The sequence below is a fragment of the Denticeps clupeoides genome, chromosome 20, assembly GCF_900700375.1.
Source record: "Denticeps clupeoides chromosome 20, fDenClu1.1, whole genome shotgun sequence".
Lineage (NCBI taxonomy): Eukaryota > Metazoa > Chordata > Actinopteri > Clupeiformes > Denticipitidae > Denticeps > Denticeps clupeoides.
In genome coordinates, this window is record NC_041726.1 from 13,604,790 (window position 1) to 13,623,865 (window position 19,076).

Below are 19,076 nucleotides of genomic sequence, written 5' to 3' on the forward strand. Positions count from 1 at the left end.
AAAAATGCATACCCAAATAAATGATACAGAGTCAGTCACCTCCATACACGCAATCACATCCTATTTTATATGCTATTTGTTTTTTGGGGGGAAACTACTCCTAATGTAGTATATTATCATTTGAAATACTGTAAATAGTAGTTTTGGGCGGGTAAGGAAACAGACCCATATTTCAAATCCTGACATGCCAAGGTGCCACTGAGGTGCCAGTGATTGCTACATTCATGTAGTTGTAAAAAGCATGACAATATATTAAGTAATCCAAAGTATTCAGAATACTTTACTCACATTGAGTAACTTAACGGAATACGTGACAAACTACATTTTGGGGCATGTATTCTGTAATTTGTAACGAAATACATTTTAAAAGTAACCTTCCCAACACCGCCACTGAGCAAAGCATCATCCCCACACACTCAGCCATGACACCTGTCATGGCTGCCCACTGCTCGCCCCAAGTGATGGTTAAAAGCAGAGAACACATTTCATTCAGTCACCGTGTGCTATGCTGTGTTTCACAATGACAAAACTTCACTTTCACATTTCATCAACTATGAACTTCTATGATACGGAGTCCCAGTGATCCGGGATGGGCCCTTGCAGCAGCGACCCTGGGTAGGATTAAGCGGTTATGGAAAGTGACAATACTATAATAATATTGTGGTACAGGATTCTGTGAATAGAAAATGCGCAACGTGTTAAAAGAAAAGCGCTTTGAAACAGTGGTGTAGTGACCTCTAGAGGAAAAAAAGCAGGAATGGTTTTCAATTGGTCATTGTCACTTGTTCAACAGCCATTTGAAGAAATAATTATGAAGAGAAATATGTTATGTTTAACATTTAAACAAAATAGATTAAATGTCAACCAACATACAATACAGTTCATACATTTAGGGCCCTTTACTCCGTCCAGACAAAGTGTCTGTTAATGATGGAATAGCTTCATAAAGGTAGACAGGAACTTTATCAGCAACAATTAGTCTTGGAATGATGTGTTTGTTAACCCAAGTCTGTCACTTTAAAAGCTTCATTCATTCAACACATTATTTTAGTAGAGCTTAAAACATTTGCATTGATTAAAGCAGCAATAAAACATGTAAAAAAAAATTCCACAGGGAAAACAAGGACATTAGTAAATGATCCTAAACTTTTGAACTGTTTTGTAAGCAAATGAGACCTGAAATAACCTGGGCATTTTAGACAGTTTGTGCTATTACATTCTATCCTCCATACATATGGGGTGGTAGTAGCCTAGTGGGTAACACACTCGCCTATGAACCAGAAGACCCAGGTTCTAATCCCGCTTACTACCATTGTGTCCCTGAGCAAGACACTTAACCCTGAGTGTCTCCAGGTGGGGGACTGTCCCTGTAACCGCTGATTGTAAGTCTCTGGACAAGGGCGTTTTATAAATGCCGTAAATGTAATACAGGTTCAGAGTTCATTCTTAAATCCATATTAAGGCCCAATCTCATTTATCCTTCTGTAAAGACAAATACTCGCCATGGCTCTTCTGATGCCAGAGCACGCACGACAACAGGGGCCTTAATTAAAAGGTCACCTCGGCTGACCTCAACCTTCTCATACCGCCAAAGTAACAAGCTAGTTAACATTCTGGAACGCTGCGAAGGTACATGAAAGGATTTTTTGGCGGGCGGTTTTGAGTTAAAAGCCCATCCCTTAAGTAGAAGGTTGATGGACTGTGTCTGCACGGCACAGGAACGTTCATTACGACACGTTTTAGGGTGTATCCGTCGGACGTCATTTTAAACAGCCCGGGCCACGCCCTGCCCGACCACGCCCCGCTCCGGCCCCGCCCCGCTCGTCCGACGCCGATCCCCGCCCGGCCAAACATCCGTCGCGGAGCTGTAGGCCTCTCCGTCGCGGGGAAACAGTAGTGGGAAGTCGGGCAGCGGAATTACAAATCACAGCCGGGGACCCGAGAAACTGAGGACAAACCACTGTTTTTTTTTTTATTTATTATTAATTTAAACCCTCGCCATCGGGCGTCTACAATGTGGAGAACACCGCGGACCGAGGAGAGCGGATCGTAGTCGATGAAAACAAGTTATTACAATTTTTTTAAATGTATATTTGTTAGGACTCGGCTGAATGGCGTCTCCTGCGTAACGGAGGACTTGGGACGCAGAAGCACCGCAGCAGCAGCAGCAGCAGCAGCGTCGCCGCTTTTGTACCTGGCTCCGGAAGTACCGTTATGTGAGGATCCGTGCTGCCGCCTTCAAGTGCTGCTGGCAAACTCGCATTTACGAGTCTTTCTCCTCTTTCTCCTCCCTTTTTCTTTTAAATGGCGAAAAATACATCTTAATAGCCGAGTGTCGGAAACAAGAAAACAAAATGGGCGCTGAGGTTTTTTTTTTTTCCTTCCACGTCTGCCGGGAGACGCGGTCGCGATTTCGCCTTCCGTGTTCGAGTGGAAAGTTATATTTTACAGTCAAACAAAGCTCTCAGATGTCCGTGTGGTATCTAAATTGGTTGATATTGGCGTCGCCAATACTATACAAGACCATAGCTTTACTGTGTAGGACCAGTCGGTAGAGAAGGTGTTCCTGACTCGTAAATTACGACATTTCCGATAGCACTTGAAGGCGAAGAAAGTGCACAATTTGCTGTAAATATGGTCCTCGGTGACCTGTGTTGTCTTCTTTCACGTGTTTTTTATTTTTTTTAATTTTTTTTTAAGAACAGGCGTAAAGCTGACGAGGCGTAGTGTAGGTTTTGTGGTTAGCCGGAGGCTAAAATGTTTTTCCTTTTAACGCCGTTACGGTACATTGCGGTACATTTTTAGTTTCATTATCTAAAAGATAGATATCACTCTGAAACGAGAACTTTCCCCCCCCTGTTTCACGTGGTTTGAACACATAAAGACTTGCGGCCCGGGGGGCAGCGTGGTCCCCACCACCGGCTCTAAACAGGAAGGGGGGGGGTCTGTTGAAGGGGTCGAAGGTCATTCAGACTCAACATTTATTGTGTTTTGGCAGAGTGGTGAGATGCAGTGAGATACAGGAACTCGTTGAAGTTGAAAAATGCGGGGTTTTTTGGGTGCGGTGATTCTACTGTTAAGGAGTTCTAAGTTTTTTTTTTTGTTGTTTTTTTTATCTCTGGTGTTCTCAAGAGTTAAAGATTGCTGCTGCTGAGTCGATGGAAGATGAGCTGGCATCTTTAACCATTAATTCTGTGCTGGTGGGGCTGAGGTGTCCTCATTGAAAACCGCCGTCTGAGTTCTCCAGGAGCGGCCTGTTGATGGTGGTTCTGATCCACTTCGGCTCCACTCCCAGAAAGCCCCAAACCAGCCACCTCAGCTGAGATCCAGAACGGACCTTGGTTCCGATGTCACGGCTGGCTTGGTCCCATCCAGCGAGTGCTTTTCCTAGCTTTTGTCTTAGTGTCCCTGTGATGTTGAAGCGGTGCTACCTGAATATGGCGAATTGAACGTGTCGAATGATGCTTGTGAGTCCGTCTCACAGCACGTCTCCCATCTTCCTTCTCAGGATGTTGTCCGCGCTGAGTGATTGGTTCTGGCAGGACTGGCTGTGGTTTCCGGAAGGCCTGGGATGGAAAGACCTTGAGAACAAGGGTGATGAGGTCTACGCCAAGGCCGGTGACCTCTGGGTGACCTTACCTATCGCCCTTTGCTTTCTTCTTGTTCGACAAGTCTTCGAGAGGTCAGTTTTTCTACATGCTCTCACAAGCCCCCCTCCCCATCAGTGACCATCACATGATTGTCTGTCATTGTGGCTTAATCTCGATTTATCTTTCTTTTACGTGGCTATGAGGAATGAGACTCCATTTGTCCCCTGTGTGCCTTATCATATCTCAAAGAACACATAGCTGGTTTCTAAACTACTGATAAAGACCGGCCGTTTCTGCCGCGCCAACGTGCCGCTCTCATGCTTTTGTTGCTTGTGCAGGAAAGTGGCCGTACCTCTGGCATCTCTTCTGGGGGTCCGAGAAAAAGTGCGTGTCAGGGCGGCACGCTGTCCCGTTCTGGAGAACTTCTTCAGTAGCAAAGCAAAGCAGCCTACACAGGTAAAAACGTCACTGCACAGAGAACCCCGGTCCCCGAGGGACGGATTGTCATGTCTCCCGATGGAACTTGAACTGCTTACCGAACTGTAAATAAATACATACAAACGTGTTTCAGAAAGAGATTTGACGTTAGCAGGGAAAGAATGGTTCTTTGTCATATTCCCCTCACACTGTTACTCAACTTCCCATTTCAGAGTGCTGTAGAGAGCTTAAGTAAACAGACTGGCTACACTGAGCGACAGGTTCAGAGATGGTTCCGGAGGCGACGGAACCAGGAGCGCCCCAATCAACTCAAGAAGTTCCGTGAGGCCAGGTAAATAAAGGAAAATGGGGGGGAAAAAAAAAACTCTCTGCGGCCATTTTACTTTCGTTTCAATATGGAGAATTATTGAGAATAGTCTTCCCAAAAAAAAGTCTTTTTTATTATTATTGTAGCCCTTTCATCTACTTTAACATTCACAATATCAACTTTTTATTATATATAAAAATGCACAAAACATGCATGTAAGAAGTTCCCTAGGCGTCAAATACACAAAGCATTAAAATGTAATTGAAAAGACAATGACAAATCCAACATCAATGGCAATATTTGATTGTAGTAAAAATGGGCCCGTGCTGTTCCTTGTTCCTGACCTGATGGGAACTTGGCTAGTAGATCGCCAGTGCTGCATTATACAGTTGGTTCGCTTTTGGCTGCCGTATAAAGGTTTCTTTGTGGTCCCGAGTGGTGTGGCAAATCTATTAATGTTTTATATGTTCAGAAGCATAGGGTCACTTTTTTAATTTCATTTTTAATTCTTTGACGTGAACGGACTCTACGCTTGGTGTGCATGTTTGTTTCGCTGATCTAGTTTGTTCTTTTGCAGTTGGAGATTTACCTTTTACCTTTTTGCTTTCATTGCTGGTCTTGCTGCACTAATCGATGTGAGTACACGTGCTTGGGTATATTCTATTCACACCATGCTGAACTCAGGCGAGCGTCTGAAACGCATCCTCTTCTCTCTCTCCGTCTCCTCAGAAGCCTTGGCTGTATGAAATGGAGGAGATGTGGAAAGGCTTCCCTAAGCTGGTGAGTCCTCACTGCTCCAGTATCCAAATCGTTGTAATCATATTTCCCTAATATTTGTGAACGGTGTTTGGCTGCCTAATAACCAAATTTTATGGGTCAGGAAATGAAAGCATGATTATTCCATGTGAGACATTCATTCTGAAGTTCTGCTTTTTATGTGAAGGGCTTACTTACTCTGCTTTTAAAATGTTCACACTGTCGTCTCTCTTTGTGCTGATTATTATTGCCTCACTCCCTCTGATTCAAATTTGGCAAATATTAACCCAAATTTCCAAAAGCGAGTCATATCCGCTCCGGTTTTTATGTCATTTGTTACTCACGCACATTTGTTTTCTCCTCTCCGTCCCCCAGACTCTGCTCCCCTCGCAGTACTGGTACTACATGATCGAGCTGGGCTTCTACATGTCTCTCCTGTTCAGCGTGGCGTCAGACGTCAAGCGCAAGGTGAGTTCTGTTCTCCATCTTCGCCACAGACAGCTCCATGACCGCATCTCGTGAGGCCGTATCGTTAGGAAGGCTTCCTCTGGCCCGGCTACTCGCAGCGTGGCCAAGGTTCAACAGTTCAGACAGGCTGTGCCATGTCAATTTGACTCGTAGTAAACGGTCCCCTCCAGGCAAGTTGTAAGCATTTAAAGTAATGCCACATGAGAAATGTTTTTTCTATGGCGCTGGAATGAGTACTTAAGTGTGCAAATGTGTCATGGTTCGGTGTTCTTGGAAGGGTGATTTTAGGTCACTGGGAAGGGACCGATGTAGCCCAGAAGGACGCAACTACGCTAGGTTTCTCCTCTGCTCACTGTGAGTGTGTGTCTGGGCGGGTAAGGACTTGTGCAGGATTTGCAAATGGGGTGTGGGTGAAAATTTCTCTGTTTACAGTGCAGGTAGATCGTATTATGTCAATCCTCTTTCTTTCAAGCATGCACTACATAAACACAAAAGCTTGTTAATATTGTAATTATGGTCATTTTAAAAAAAGGTCATGTTACAAAAATGTTTAGTCCCCTGCACATTGAAACTTTATAATAAATAAATAAATAATTATTTATTTTTAAAAAACATTTTATGACAATGTGACTAGACAGAGGAAGTCAGCCAGTGGAGAATGTGCATCTCATTTGCAAGATTGTGTCTTGCTTTTGTGATGCAACAGGTCAAAACTGCAGAACCAGAAAAACAGAAATAGCCGTAATAACGATCTGAAATTGCCACCTACCTTAATGAAGCCAGACGCACCGTAGACGTAAATTCTTGTATATACTTGTTTGCATTTAGTGGTTTAATTGTTTGCATCTGCTGGTTTAATTGGCCTAGTTGAGTTAAACAGTCCGCTCAAATTTACAGGATTACTTCCTCAATTCATCCCCCCTAACGCTAGAGATAATTGCAACAGGGTGGGGGATTAATCGGCAATTGCCAGTTGTTTTCCAAAGCCAAGAATAGACCAATCACGGATCAGCAGCTATGAAATGTCTCTAATGTGCTTATGTTTGACATGACCTTTTCAAGCTTGATTTTCCCCTTATAATATAGTGTTTGGTAAATTGTCTGCATTATTATGAGTCCGCAGACCTGAGTTTTGTTTTGCGTCACCTGCGTTGCACTTGCATGATGGGAAGTGTTGCTGAATGGAGGACGAGAGGAAGTTCCCGTTTTGGAAAGCTGGAATGAGAGCGGTGTTAATTCTTCAGGCTCGTTAGGCTTTGGCTGCAACAGAGATTTGGAGGCGTGGAGGCAGACTCTTTTTGTCATTTTAAACGGTGTGCTAGGCATTTTTTTTATCTTATAATCAGTATTGACACTGCTTGCTTCACACGCAAGACGGACCGGTTTGTCTGTGTGGTAATATTGGCAATGCACAGTTTTGTGGTTGCCCAATTACCACTACTTGGTAAATGAGTTCTTAGACCCAGCTCAATTTTTTTTTTTTTTTTTGCTGAACTGTCCATTGTTGGCAGTGATCTTTGGACTTGGGACTCCTGTAGAACATCAACAGCCCTTCTCTCCTCTGGCAAATAAGTGTCCGGTGAGGTTAAGAGGGCAGAGACCACTGCGAGGATGGCGTTGTGCTGAGCAGCGTAGTGTTAACTTGTGAGTAGAAGCAGCTCTGGATGAGTGAGTTAAATTAGGCAGAAATACAAACTGTGTATCCTGTGGTTACAGGAGCTGGGCGACTTTTGGTGGCCACGAAAAGAGCACATGATCATAATACTCACCCTTTCTGTTTATATTGCCTGTTATATAAACCTCTTTTTGTGTAACCTAGACATGAACATGGTAAGACTTTTCCAGAGAACCGAGAGCATGGAACGTGCAGAACAATATGCAGTGTCAATTTTCCTTTCATACGTTGTTTTGTTAATAAAGAGACACTGTCCACCCATTCAAGAAGGGGTGGTAGTAGCCTAGTGGGTAACACACTCGCCTATGAACCAGAAGACCCAGGTTCAAATCCCACTTACTACCTTTGTGTCCCTGAGCAAGACACTTAACCCTGAGTGTCTCCAGGGGGGACTATCCCTGTAACTACTGATTGTAAGTCGCTCTGGATAAGGGCGTCTGATAAATGCCGTAAATGTCCACCGTTGTCATGTGACTTCTTTTCTCTCATCAGGACTTTAAGGAGCAGATAGTTCACCATGTCGCCACCATCACGCTAATCAGCTTCTCCTGGTGTGTGAACTACATCCGAGCTGGCACCCTCATCATGCTGTTGCATGATAGTGCTGACTACCTGCTGGAGGTAGAACTCTATATTCATAACGCCATGAGCTTAGGTCCCTAGCATCACACGTTATTAGTGGGTCTGGTTTGTGGTTATGCTAGGAACGTATCTGTAGCTTAGTTTCAATATATAATACCTAATACATGCACAGGGCACCGTTATGATTTAATTAGACTGGGTCTAAAGCTGGGTGCAATGCAATACAACACTGCGTGCAGTAATGCCGCTCATTAAATTAACGTGCTGTGGTTTGCTGCCCTCTAGTGGTTCTTATTTGCAGCTGCAGCAGATCATTCTATTCTTTTGTCCTTCCTAATTTCCTCTCTTTATTTTCTTCCCCAGTCAGCAAAAATGTTTAACTATGCAGGCTGGAGAAAAGCTTGCAACTATATATTCATCATCTTTGCCGTGGTCTTCATTATCTCCCGACTCATCTTCTTCCCCTTCTGGTGAGGTTCTCCAGAATAATCACAGCACAGTTCAATAACCAGCCTTAATTTAATTAACCTTAATTTTTTGGGTCATTTGTATTGAAATGCAACGAATATTTACCCCTTTATATACTCTCTTCATAATAAAGCCCATTGATGTTTGTCACATCTGTAGCAAACCTGATCTTTTGTCTGTCACATACTTGAAGTAATCTAAATTCTAGGGGTGTGTATTGGTGTATGTATACATGGGTCACGATGCGATTTTACTCTGCCTGAAATGTCAGTGATTTGACGTACCCAGCCGTACAGCGCCATCTACAGGTGTGGAGGTTGCAGTCTCACGCGGACTCTCACCTCTGCTGAGCTCACTAAAGAAAACGAATCACCCGGTGGACTAAATTTGTGTTCAAAAATAACGATACAGTATTACCACATAAAATATCACAATATATTGCTGTATAGATATTTTCTAGCACCACTACTAAATTAATTTAGAAGTAATAAACTTCGAAGCAATAATCAGCATCAGTAGCGCAGTTGGTGGTTTAGCTTCTGTCCTTATCTAATCTAACTTTTTTGGAAGGTGGGTGGAATATTTAATATAACTGCTTTCCCAAAATAAGTGTGTATGTGTTACTTCCTCTGCAGGATCATGTACACAACATGGGTGTACCCTCTGACGATCTACAAACCGTTTTTTGGTTTCTACTTCTTTAACGGGCTACTGCTGGTACTGCTGTGTCTTCATATCTTTTGGGCGGTGTTAATTGTGCGCATGGCCATCAAGTTTCTTCCTGGCAACGTAAGTGTCCTTAAACGGTTTACCCATATCACCTGGTCCCATTTTCGTCACGGGCTAAAAATGTGATTTCTTTTCAGAATATTGTCGAGGATGAGCGAAGTGACAAAGAAGAGACTGACAATTCCGAGGATGACGACAACGAGGACAAGGCGAATGGCAAGGCAGCCAAAATGAAAAACGGACCAGTTCAAAATGGCCACTCCAGCCTGAACAACCACCACAAAAAGGAATGATGCAGGGTTTGTCCAGACGAGAGTCTCCCTTACTCTCGCACACGGATTAGACCAAAAGACTGAAAATCCAAGATGGAGATCTTGTCCGTCCATGCACACACACACACACACACACGCACGCACGCTCCTCTACATAAAGCACAGAACTCCAACACCTCCACAGTGCTGGACACTAACATCATTCCCTTCCTAGAATACACTAATTTGCGGAAGCAAGACAGTATGGGGGAACAGTATTTTGAATAGCACACATGCTGCTCACTGCCGTGCTCTTACTAGCCCTTCTGTAGTGCCTTACGGGCTCCTTACGCGACCCCGTCCCCTCGCTGCCCAACAGCTCCTCTGTCCTCTACAGTATGTGCCTCTGACACATAGTTATATCCTCTTCCCTCCGACGGTAATACCTATTATGGACTGTAGAGGAGATTTCTGTCTATTTCTCCGCAAGTAACGCAATTAACAGTTTATGCCAGCCAGGCATAGCCAACACACAGTGGCCTTTTTGGTTAGAAGTGGCCCGAGCCATCACTTGCACGTCTGTCCCGTTGACCCAACCGTGTGCCTGAACCCTGCTGCTGAGTAGTTTTCCAAAAATGTGGGTCCGGTACTCTGCCCATTGGTTGGACAAATAGTAGCTAAAATGCCAAATAAATCCATTCACTAGCTGTTTTATTTTTTTGGTTTTGTTTTAATTTATGTCTTGTCCCTAGATTGCAAGTTAAAATAATTTCACCCCGCTAAAATCAAAAATTTTGTACACATTGTTTCCCAAACAGTTACTGCTTTTTAACATTTCAGTCGACTGACGGTCTGTGGATCAGTGGAATCACGATGTTTACTTATTTTATGCGTTTTCATGCTCGGCCTTTCCCAGTGCAACTCTGCCAGTATTATTTATCTTTACACCACAGTATGCACTCATATGCAAGGAGTTAAAGAGTTTGGTCCATATCTGTACACCATCTTACTGACTTATTACAAGCATGTAGACCAAATATGAGACCAATTCAAAACACAAGACTGGTTGTGTCAATTGTATCTGCAGTTGCTGTTGTGGTCCTACTATTTGCCTTATTTAATTTTAATTATTTTTTTATTACACTGGGTCATTCTTGGTATTGTACTACAGAGTACAATATATCTGTTTAGTTTATAAGTGCCTTCTCAAAGAATGAATCTTATTTTTTTATTTTGGTTACGGTCTCAACTCTTTCTCCAATTTTATACATTCTCTCTTCCATGATTGTTTCACCATGCGCCAGTCGCACACACACACACACACACACACACACTTGTCACCTCTGCTTTCTTTGTCCATTCCATTTGTTGTCTTCATCTCATATCTTGTGGTGATAAACAAATGATACAGAAATGATCATGTGATTTGGTTCCCCTTCCAATGTTTTGTTTTGTATAATCATTTAAGTGCTAAACTATTATATAAAGATACATGTGGCTAATGATATTTTTGTGTTGTTGTGTATGTTCTGCGGACTAAATTTAAACTTGTGTGCTGACGTGACAAGGCTGAATGGTGTCGTTTGACATGCACACAATCCATACCATAGACTACAACCAAACCAGAATGAGCTAGAACTTCATGGCAGCAACTCATCAAAAAAAGAAAAAGAATCTACAGAACAGCAGGTCCTTGACATGACTGGGAACAAAAATATCTAATATCATTTACTGCACCAAATGTCATGAACGGTGTTTGATGCCCTCAGAAGACTCTTCCAGAAATGACTGATCACAATTGGCTAAGTGCAGAAAAGCAAGTCAAACCTCTGTTATGTACCTGTGAAGCTGTGTGTGAACATAACCCTCAAATCCAGCTGTCTTCTCTGGGCCAAACCTCATTTAAAAAGGGCCGTGCTCACTGCATCGGCTGGACAAAAGAGGAGAGGGACTATCAGCACTCTGGTTTAAAATCCTACATCTATGATGGTATTTGAGGGTACTTTTTTCCCCCTGCCTGCTCCATATATACTGAGAAGAGAGCAACGTACGCTCCCATCCAGACAACAGCATATATTGCAACAGCATGACTTCACAGAAATCAAAATATCAGGAACCTTTAAACAAGTTGCTTGTGGCTTCAGAACAATAGATTCACGTTAAAACGTGTGAAATGATCATACTTCATTAAAACATAACTTGCCACAAAAGTCTATTTTAGAAAGTCTAGAAATAAAGTAATAATTCATTACACCCAATACCATTGCTTTTGTAGTTGAGAAATGCAACCCTGATTAGATCCAAATAGAACTTGCTTTATTAATGTAAATGATCCATTAAAAATGCATCTGTCCTAGAAGTATATAATCCTTGTCTGGGAAACCAGCCCACTGCCTATCCATTATTTACAACATAGACTGATGGGGAGTATATAGTGTCATGTTGAGGGAGGACGGGATGCAGTAATCCAGCCAGCTAATGGTCCACACACGTTTGACTGATGTTCTGAGATCCGCCTGCCTCCAGCCAGCAGTTTAAATCGGGGAGCCGCAAGGTCAACTGTGATGACAGCGGCTGACTCACGGCGTGTCACCGGAGACATTTCCATGTGTCTTTTGGCCGCTTGACTCAAAGCCTGAGATGAAACTCGAGGCGGTGGGGTTATCGCTTGATACCGACCGCATGTTTTCATGCCTTACACATCAGTTGATTAGGAAACTGCACTTGATAGTGGCCTCAGAGCAGAAGCCTACTTGACTCTGCAGTTGTGCTGTGTGTTCCAGATAAGGGAAATTAGATTTAAAAAAAAACAAACTTCGGGAAGTTCTAGATTTTAGATTTAGGCTCTTTGATAATATGCACCAGTCTGTCAAATCGCCTGTCTGTCAAATGGCTGAGCTTATCATTTATTGTATAATACCATGAATACATTTAATTTAAATATAAAATACTATATTAAATGTAAAAATATACAATTTTTAATTGAGGTCAATTCAATGTATTATTATTATTACTGAAAATAGAGCAAAGTTTTGATAAATAAAATGCTGGCAATGTATTCTTGTAGAAGTGAACCATTTTTATTTGCAAGTACATAATTCTTAAAAATTCTTACGCTCCGTCTAATTGGTAGTTTTTGTAAACTGATTAAAAGGCTTTTTTTTTTTTTTTTTGGTTGATCCTGTAATTTTTTGCTAATTTCTGCCATGAATATTGTTGTATTGGTCTTACCTTCTCTCAATGTGTCCTGCACATCTGAAAAAATTTACTGGAAAAATGCTTCCCAAAACATCCAAACTCCAAAAGTAAACCGAGAGATGCTGTAATTGTACCAGTTGAATAGGCGGACGCTTAAATGCTCACCAGGGCTTCAAGAAGCATTAAAAAAAGAGACTCTGGAGGATATAATCAAACCGACCGGTTATGAGAATGGTCCCCAGCTTTACTCTGTGTGGGCTTTACTCGGTTTTAATGAACTTTCCCTGGTGAAATGGACCCTATGCAAATTTGCTTCTGCCACTCTTTCCTCTCTCATCCGTGCCGTACATTAGACTCCAAAAGGTCACCATGGTTCAGGTTAATCCCACTAACATCCTGTGCGCTAGATGCAGACCTCAATCCACTTCTCCAAAAGGGGGCTGGCTACAACCACGGGAAATCATTGTCATCATTTTTGTGATAATTTTTCTTAGAAACCATTTTCAACAGTGTATTTTTTTATCAAATCCACAGGAGGACAAGAAGAACAAGGTAAGTGAACACTTTTCATTTGGCTTTGTAATCATTTTTACTTCTGTCTGAAGATATATTTATGTTACGGAGTCATTAATTCAAATAGTAATTTACTTTAATGAATTAAAAACTATGAGCAACAAATGCTTTCTCGTGCGCTCTCACACTTTTCTGTGTTTTCAAGTCTGCAGTTTTAGTTGTAGTAAATCATGTGGTAAATCGTGTTTTGTGAGTCGTTTCCAAAACTTGACAATAAGTCAGCAAAAAAAGAATCCTTATATTATGAATGAAATGCGTTAAATAAGCATGCTCCAGGTTTGATAAATAGTTTGCAAAAACATTCATATGATTTTATTGCATTAATAGTACTTTACTGACATTTAATAATAAATATATGTATTGCAAATATAATCAAAAAAAAAAATGTATATACTTTTTTGAACATTCGCTGTATTTTCATTGCATGGGTCATTAAAATTTTTCTTATGTGAATAAAATAATGACCTTGCAGAGGGTTTAAATCTTATGATTAAATTTGTTTCTTCTACCACCCTGTTCCGATTTCCTGATCGGTGGCCCCTGGGTCCCTGGGTCAATTGCATGTGATGTGGCTCACTTTACCTGCTCACCTCGAACCTCCCCCTCCTCACTCCTCTTGGCCGACACCCAATCCAACGCCGTCTTTGTTCAGAATCAGTTTCCTTTTCTATGAAACTCCCCCTTTCATGAATAATATTCCCTCCTCTCCTCCATCTTCCCTGCCCCCCCCCATCCAGCTTTCTCCCGCTCATTACGAGCCGCCGCGCTAAAGAGATGCCTGCCGCGGTTCAGGCCTCGGCTTGAGTTACCGAGGTGTTGTGCCCAGTGGGTGATTAGGCTCAAAGGCTCCGTGACAGGAGAACAAAGACCCCGGGTGTTTTATTCACATGTGAACTGTGCTCGCCGTCATTTGACTCCTGCTAAACTATTCAGTGGGATCGAGGGGGAGGTTTTTTCGTGTGTATACGCGCCGGGTGTGCATGTCTGGTATAGGCATATCTGTTGTGCAACATGGCAGAAACAATTAAGGCAAATGAAATTAAAGAGGCCGGTCTCGAGGGAACGATGAGGTGAGACGTTGACAAGGTGAAAGGGTGGCGAAAGAGAGAAGATGCGGTGTCTGTAGTGCAGGGGACATGAAGGTAAGTGGTGGGATCTGATATACAGTGGGTACGGAAAGTATTCAGACCCCCTTAAATATTTCAAACTTTGTTATGTTCCAGCCATTTGCTAAAATCTTTGAAGTTCATTTTTCCCATATTAATGTCCACACAGCACCCCATATTGCAAGAAATACACAGAATCGTTGACATTTTTGCAGATTTATTAACAAAGAAAAACTGAAATATCACACGGTCCTGAGTATTCAGACCCTTTGCTCAGTATTTAGTAGAAGCACCCTTTTGATATAATACAGCCATGAGTCTTTTTGGGAAAGATGCAACAAGTCACACCTGGATTTGGGGATCCTCTGCCATTCCTCCTTGCAGATCCTCTCCAGTTCTGGCAGGTTGGATGGTTAACGTTGGTGGACAGCCATTTTTAGGTCTCTCCAGAGATGCTCAATTGGGTTTTAATTCAGGGCTGGGCCATTCAAGAACAATCACTGAGTTGTTGTGAAGCCACTACGTTGTTAATTTAGCTGTGCGCTTAGGGTCATTGTCTTGTTGGAACAACCTTCAGCCCAGTCTGAGGTCCTGAGCACTCTGTTGGAGGTTTTTGTCCAGGATATCCCTGTACTCGGCTGCAACTGGTGGAGGTCTGCAGTGATGGTTCACTTTCTACAACTTTCTCACATCTCCTGACTGCATCTCTTGAGCTCAGCCACAATGATCTTTGGGTTCATCTTTACCTCTCTCATCAAGGCTCTTCTCCCCCAATAGCTCAGCTTGGCCGGGCAGCAAGCTCTAGCAAGGGTTCTGGTCGTCCCAGACGTCTTCCATTTAAGGATTACGGAGGTCACTGTGCTCTTAGGAACCGGTGTTTCACAATGACCTTCACTTCACTTCAGCCAGTTTTTTTGACCTCATGATTCTCAAGGAAAAAAAAAATTCATTTTAGCAAATGGCTGCAATATAGAGTGAAAATTTTCTGAATACTTTCCATAACCACTGTAGGTGTTTGATGCTTTGGTTCATACCACCAATGCTATGACACACATCTCACCTTAACCATCATGAAGAATGCAAAGACAGTCAAGCTGTCAAGTCCATTTTTTTATCATAAAAAAACTTTGAAATTAGGAACTTTGGCAAAACAGGAGCCGTGCATTGATTAATTGTTCTTCCTTAAAAAGTCGACTTTTTTTTTTTGCACTTCACAGTGCAGCACAGTGAACAATGTGACCAGAAAAACAACCAGAGGCACCGTGTTCTGTGCTGTGCCATGTTTTACAATTACAATCACTTTAATTTCTTCAGAGGAATTGGTCCATTGTCCTTGATCACCAGGTAGCCGTTTATATTAACCTTCCAACCTGCACTGGTCAAATGGATGATGGTCCATTGGTCCAAGTACAGAAGTCTGAAGCTGTTACTTAAACAAATCCAAACCAAATCAAAGATAGCCTTTTCTTCTTCTTCTTTCTCTTCTTCCTCTCTGATTGGCAAAAGTTTTACGCCGATGCCCTTCCTGACGCTCCATTTATCCGGTATTGGGACCGGCACCTAGAAATCATCTGCATCTCCAGTGGCTGGGTTTGTTTCCTCAATAGAGCACTTTTGTATTCTGTATTATGTCTCGAGAAATCAGCTTTCCTGACATCGTGACTTGTTTTTCAGTGGTGCATTTTGCAAAAGTAAAAAAAAAAACAATCGTGAGAAAACATGGTGGGTTATGTGGGTTATGGTGGGTTAAGACAACAAGTAACATACGTAGTTATATTGCCGTTACAAGACGCATGTCCTGTGTCAACCGCAATCAATGTTGCATGAACTTCCATTCCAGGCCAGGCCGACAGAGCTAATACTACTCCACACTATAAGACATTTGTCTCTCCAGGCGTGATTACGTATTCTACCTACACCGACAGCGATATTAATTATTCATGTGACAGATAAATTGAGATGTATTGCCACTTCACATGACATGTCTTTGAGGAAAAAATACAAAAATGCCCACCTACTTCAGTTTTCTGCTGCAACATGAGCAGGAGCATTCACACACCGCATGACGTCTGCTTTTAAATGTAGTGTTTTGGTACAGCAGAGTGAGATTTAGAGACTTATGCTCTTGCTTCTGTGTTCACAGGAGGGAGAAACTGAACGCTGAACGATCCCTCCATTATGGGCTGGAAAACACAGATCTTCTGACACAGCTTAAAAGAGACGACGAGGTGCCACAAGTCAACCTCACTCGACTAGCGGGAGCCCCCCAGATGGACCAGCCAGCACCGCCTGTGTCAAGTCTGGAGATAGATGTGGACCTCGGATTTGCCTTATTCTTCCTCATTCTCCTCTGCCTTTTCTTGCTAGCGACCATGGTGCGCTGTGCTCAGACAGTGGTTGACCCTTATGGGGCCATTTCTACCTCCACCTATCAGGAGGAGCAGGTCTGACCAATCAGCTGCATGGAGAATGCATTTTGGAGAGTTGGGAAATGGGAAAATGCATCTGGTGTTAATCCAAGACCATATCCTGGTTTGCTTATCCAGTGGCACTCCGTGGGACTGTGGGACTGCAACCGAAGCAGCACCCAACCATGCTTCCTTTTGGGTTTATGGGATATTGACGCGTTCGTCGGTGTCTGTATCTGCCGTACTATAGACTCGGATTCGGGAATGGTGGGGACTAGCTTTTGTAAATTGGCTGTACAATTTACACAAACACACTGTCATAGACACTATTGGGAGAAATTATGCAGCACCCAAGGCCTCAGGCACACTGAGACACAGTCTCAGAAATGAAATTTGTTGCAGTCTGCTGTTTCGCTAAAACAATATGTATATGGATATCTGTTAAAAAACACCTGTGCACCCGTTGCTAGAATGAAGAATAATTATTTTAGTTTTACACATACCATCACATGTTGTGTCTGAATACTACATGTATATAAAAAAATGTAGATTAATTAATTTATGCAATACCATTTTTACACATATTTAAACTCACAAGACACGTTTTAAAAAAAAAAAAAACGTTTTGATTTGATGGACCCAAAAAACACACCTAATAAACAAAAAATAGAGCGATTATGATACAATACATAGATTTGTATATTATAAAAATAGGAAGTGAGAATTATAAGGAAATCCATCACAAGGTTCTTCTCTGGTCAGATAGTGGCATGGTAGGAGACACTTAAATATCCAAAAATCCTTTGATGCATGGTAGCCAATGATCAAACACAACACCCCCGCCCCTAAAGATACTTGCCCCTTTTCTAAAATCACACCCCCAATGTGATTCCAGAAATTAAGACTTCTGTTTAAAAATGAGACTTTTGGTTTAAGTTACATGAAAATAATATTGAAACATGTCTAAAAATGTATGTCTGATGTGAACTATATTGAAAAGGGGGTAAAAAGTGGGTAGGCCTGTTTTATAGGCCCATATTAATAGATAATTCTACATTTCGTTCATAAATATATTTATTTGAGAAACAGAAATCCTATTGGTCTGTCTGATGTCAGGCTACGTTTTTCTTTTGAAAAAATGGCATACTTTTATGTTCAGTCAGAATCGAGTTAGCATGTGTGTTGTATTTCAAAAATAATCATTTAAAACATAGACATTTCACACAAAGAAATTGGTATAGTGATTTAGGTTAATGAATCACGGTTCTGTGTCATGAGGGGAGGGTGTCGGGTGAAGCATGCACCCCTGGGGGTCGGGGGTGAAGCATGCACCCCTGGGGGGAATGGGGATTATGTTTTCTGAAAAGAAAACGTGTATTCTGCTATGTTCGGTCGAAGTCTGGTTAGCACACACATTCTATTTTTAAAATAAACTGAAAAGTATTGAATTTAGTGAAAGTGAAGTGATTGTCATTGTGATACACTGCAGCACAGCACATGGTGCACACAGTGAAACGTGTCCTCTGCTTTTAACCATAACCCTAAGTGAGCACCTCATTGGCAACCTTCTGATTAGCCGCTTCCTTAACTAGGGCACCACTGCCATGTAAACGTATTTAACACTAAGACTGTAAAAAACACACACTTAAAAAAAAAAACAATCACATATTAACAAATTCTGTGAAACCTCATGAAAGCTATGGTTAGTGTCAAACGGTCAAAAACCACCAACATCTGGGAGTCTTTAAGTCAGGACAGGATGGGTGATTATAGATATAGAGAAACAGCATTTCCACAAGTGGGGGATTGTCAAGAATATTGAATCATTTCTGTTTATTAAAAAGAACATTCGTAAGTTTTGTTCATGAATATATTTATTTGAAAACCAGAAATCCTATTGGTCTGTCTTTTGTAGAAAAAAACTATGTTGAATTCTCCCAACTAAATAGAATTTGTACGTTGTTAAATGTTTGTGTGTGCCATATCATCTGAAGACGCGTAAATGAGTCACTCGCTGGAGAAGGTTTGTTCGTAAATCAACATGAGGAATAGTTTCATTTCACCAGAGGAACAGAATGTGAAAAGAGGAACAGTTTTCACTCTCTACAGATTGAATCATTCCCGTTGGGAAGGGAAGGAAAGTGGAAGGGAGGGGAGGGGGAAGGCTTAATCCATCAAAACATTTAGCCTCACATTGACAGGTCATCAATCGTTTCTGACATAAAGTATACGATACGACTACTTGCCAAACATCTTAACAATATTCTTGTTAAGGGTAGGTATGACTGCAGTAGAATCTGGACTTGCCAAATTGATTAAGTCTTTTTTAACACTTGTAATTTTAGTGACTGCTATCTAATGTTGGCTCCAACCGGAGACCAGTTTCCACGATAATATGGCATCTTCTCTACATTACATCAGTTCGGCAGCAAGGAGCTGCACCTGGCAACAAGCATGTAGGGGACATAAGTAGAAGCAAAGTGCAGCCTTCACTCCACCACTAGAAAAATGACACCATGTTCAGGTT

At 41.9% G+C, this 19,076-nt stretch overlaps 1 protein-coding gene across 4 annotated transcripts; it reads left to right on the forward strand.

Moving 5' to 3' along the window:
• Positions 1 to 1,812: 1,812 nt before the first annotated feature.
• cers2a (ceramide synthase 2a) lies at positions 1,813 to 10,771 on the forward strand. 4 transcript variants are annotated; one of them, XM_028964318.1, is made up of 11 exons: positions 1,813 to 2,216; positions 3,133 to 3,682; positions 3,929 to 4,046; positions 4,241 to 4,359; positions 4,913 to 4,970; positions 5,065 to 5,115; positions 5,467 to 5,559; positions 7,727 to 7,855; positions 8,180 to 8,286; positions 8,920 to 9,073; positions 9,151 to 10,771. In XM_028964318.1, exons 2-11 carry the CDS (start codon positions 3,459 to 3,461, stop codon positions 9,304 to 9,306), a joined length of 1,209 nt encoding a protein of 402 aa, XP_028820151.1. In that variant the 5' UTR covers positions 1,813 to 2,216; positions 3,133 to 3,458; the 3' UTR covers positions 9,307 to 10,771. The 4 variants fall into 4 exon arrangements, with proteins under 4 accessions (XP_028820151.1, XP_028820152.1, XP_028820153.1 ...); XM_028964319.1 differs by having other exon boundaries at positions 3,509 to 3,682; XM_028964320.1 differs by having other exon boundaries at positions 1,813 to 2,066; positions 3,509 to 3,682.
• Positions 10,772 to 19,076: the final 8,305 nt, after the last annotated feature.

Bases quoted from the DNA above. Each gene is read 5' to 3' on its own strand.
- cers2a (XM_028964317.1), top strand. From the start codon at position 3,459: ATGATGCTTGTGAGTCCGTCTCACAGCACGTCTCCCATCTTCCTTCTC. The intron at 4,047-4,240 runs GTAAAAACGTCA...TTCCCATTTCAG, and splicing joins AAGCAAAGCAGCCTACACAG to AGTGCTGTAGAGAGCTTAAG. The intron at 8,287-8,919 runs GTGAGGTTCTCC...CTTCCTCTGCAG, and splicing joins CTCATCTTCTTCCCCTTCTG to GATCATGTACACAACATGGG.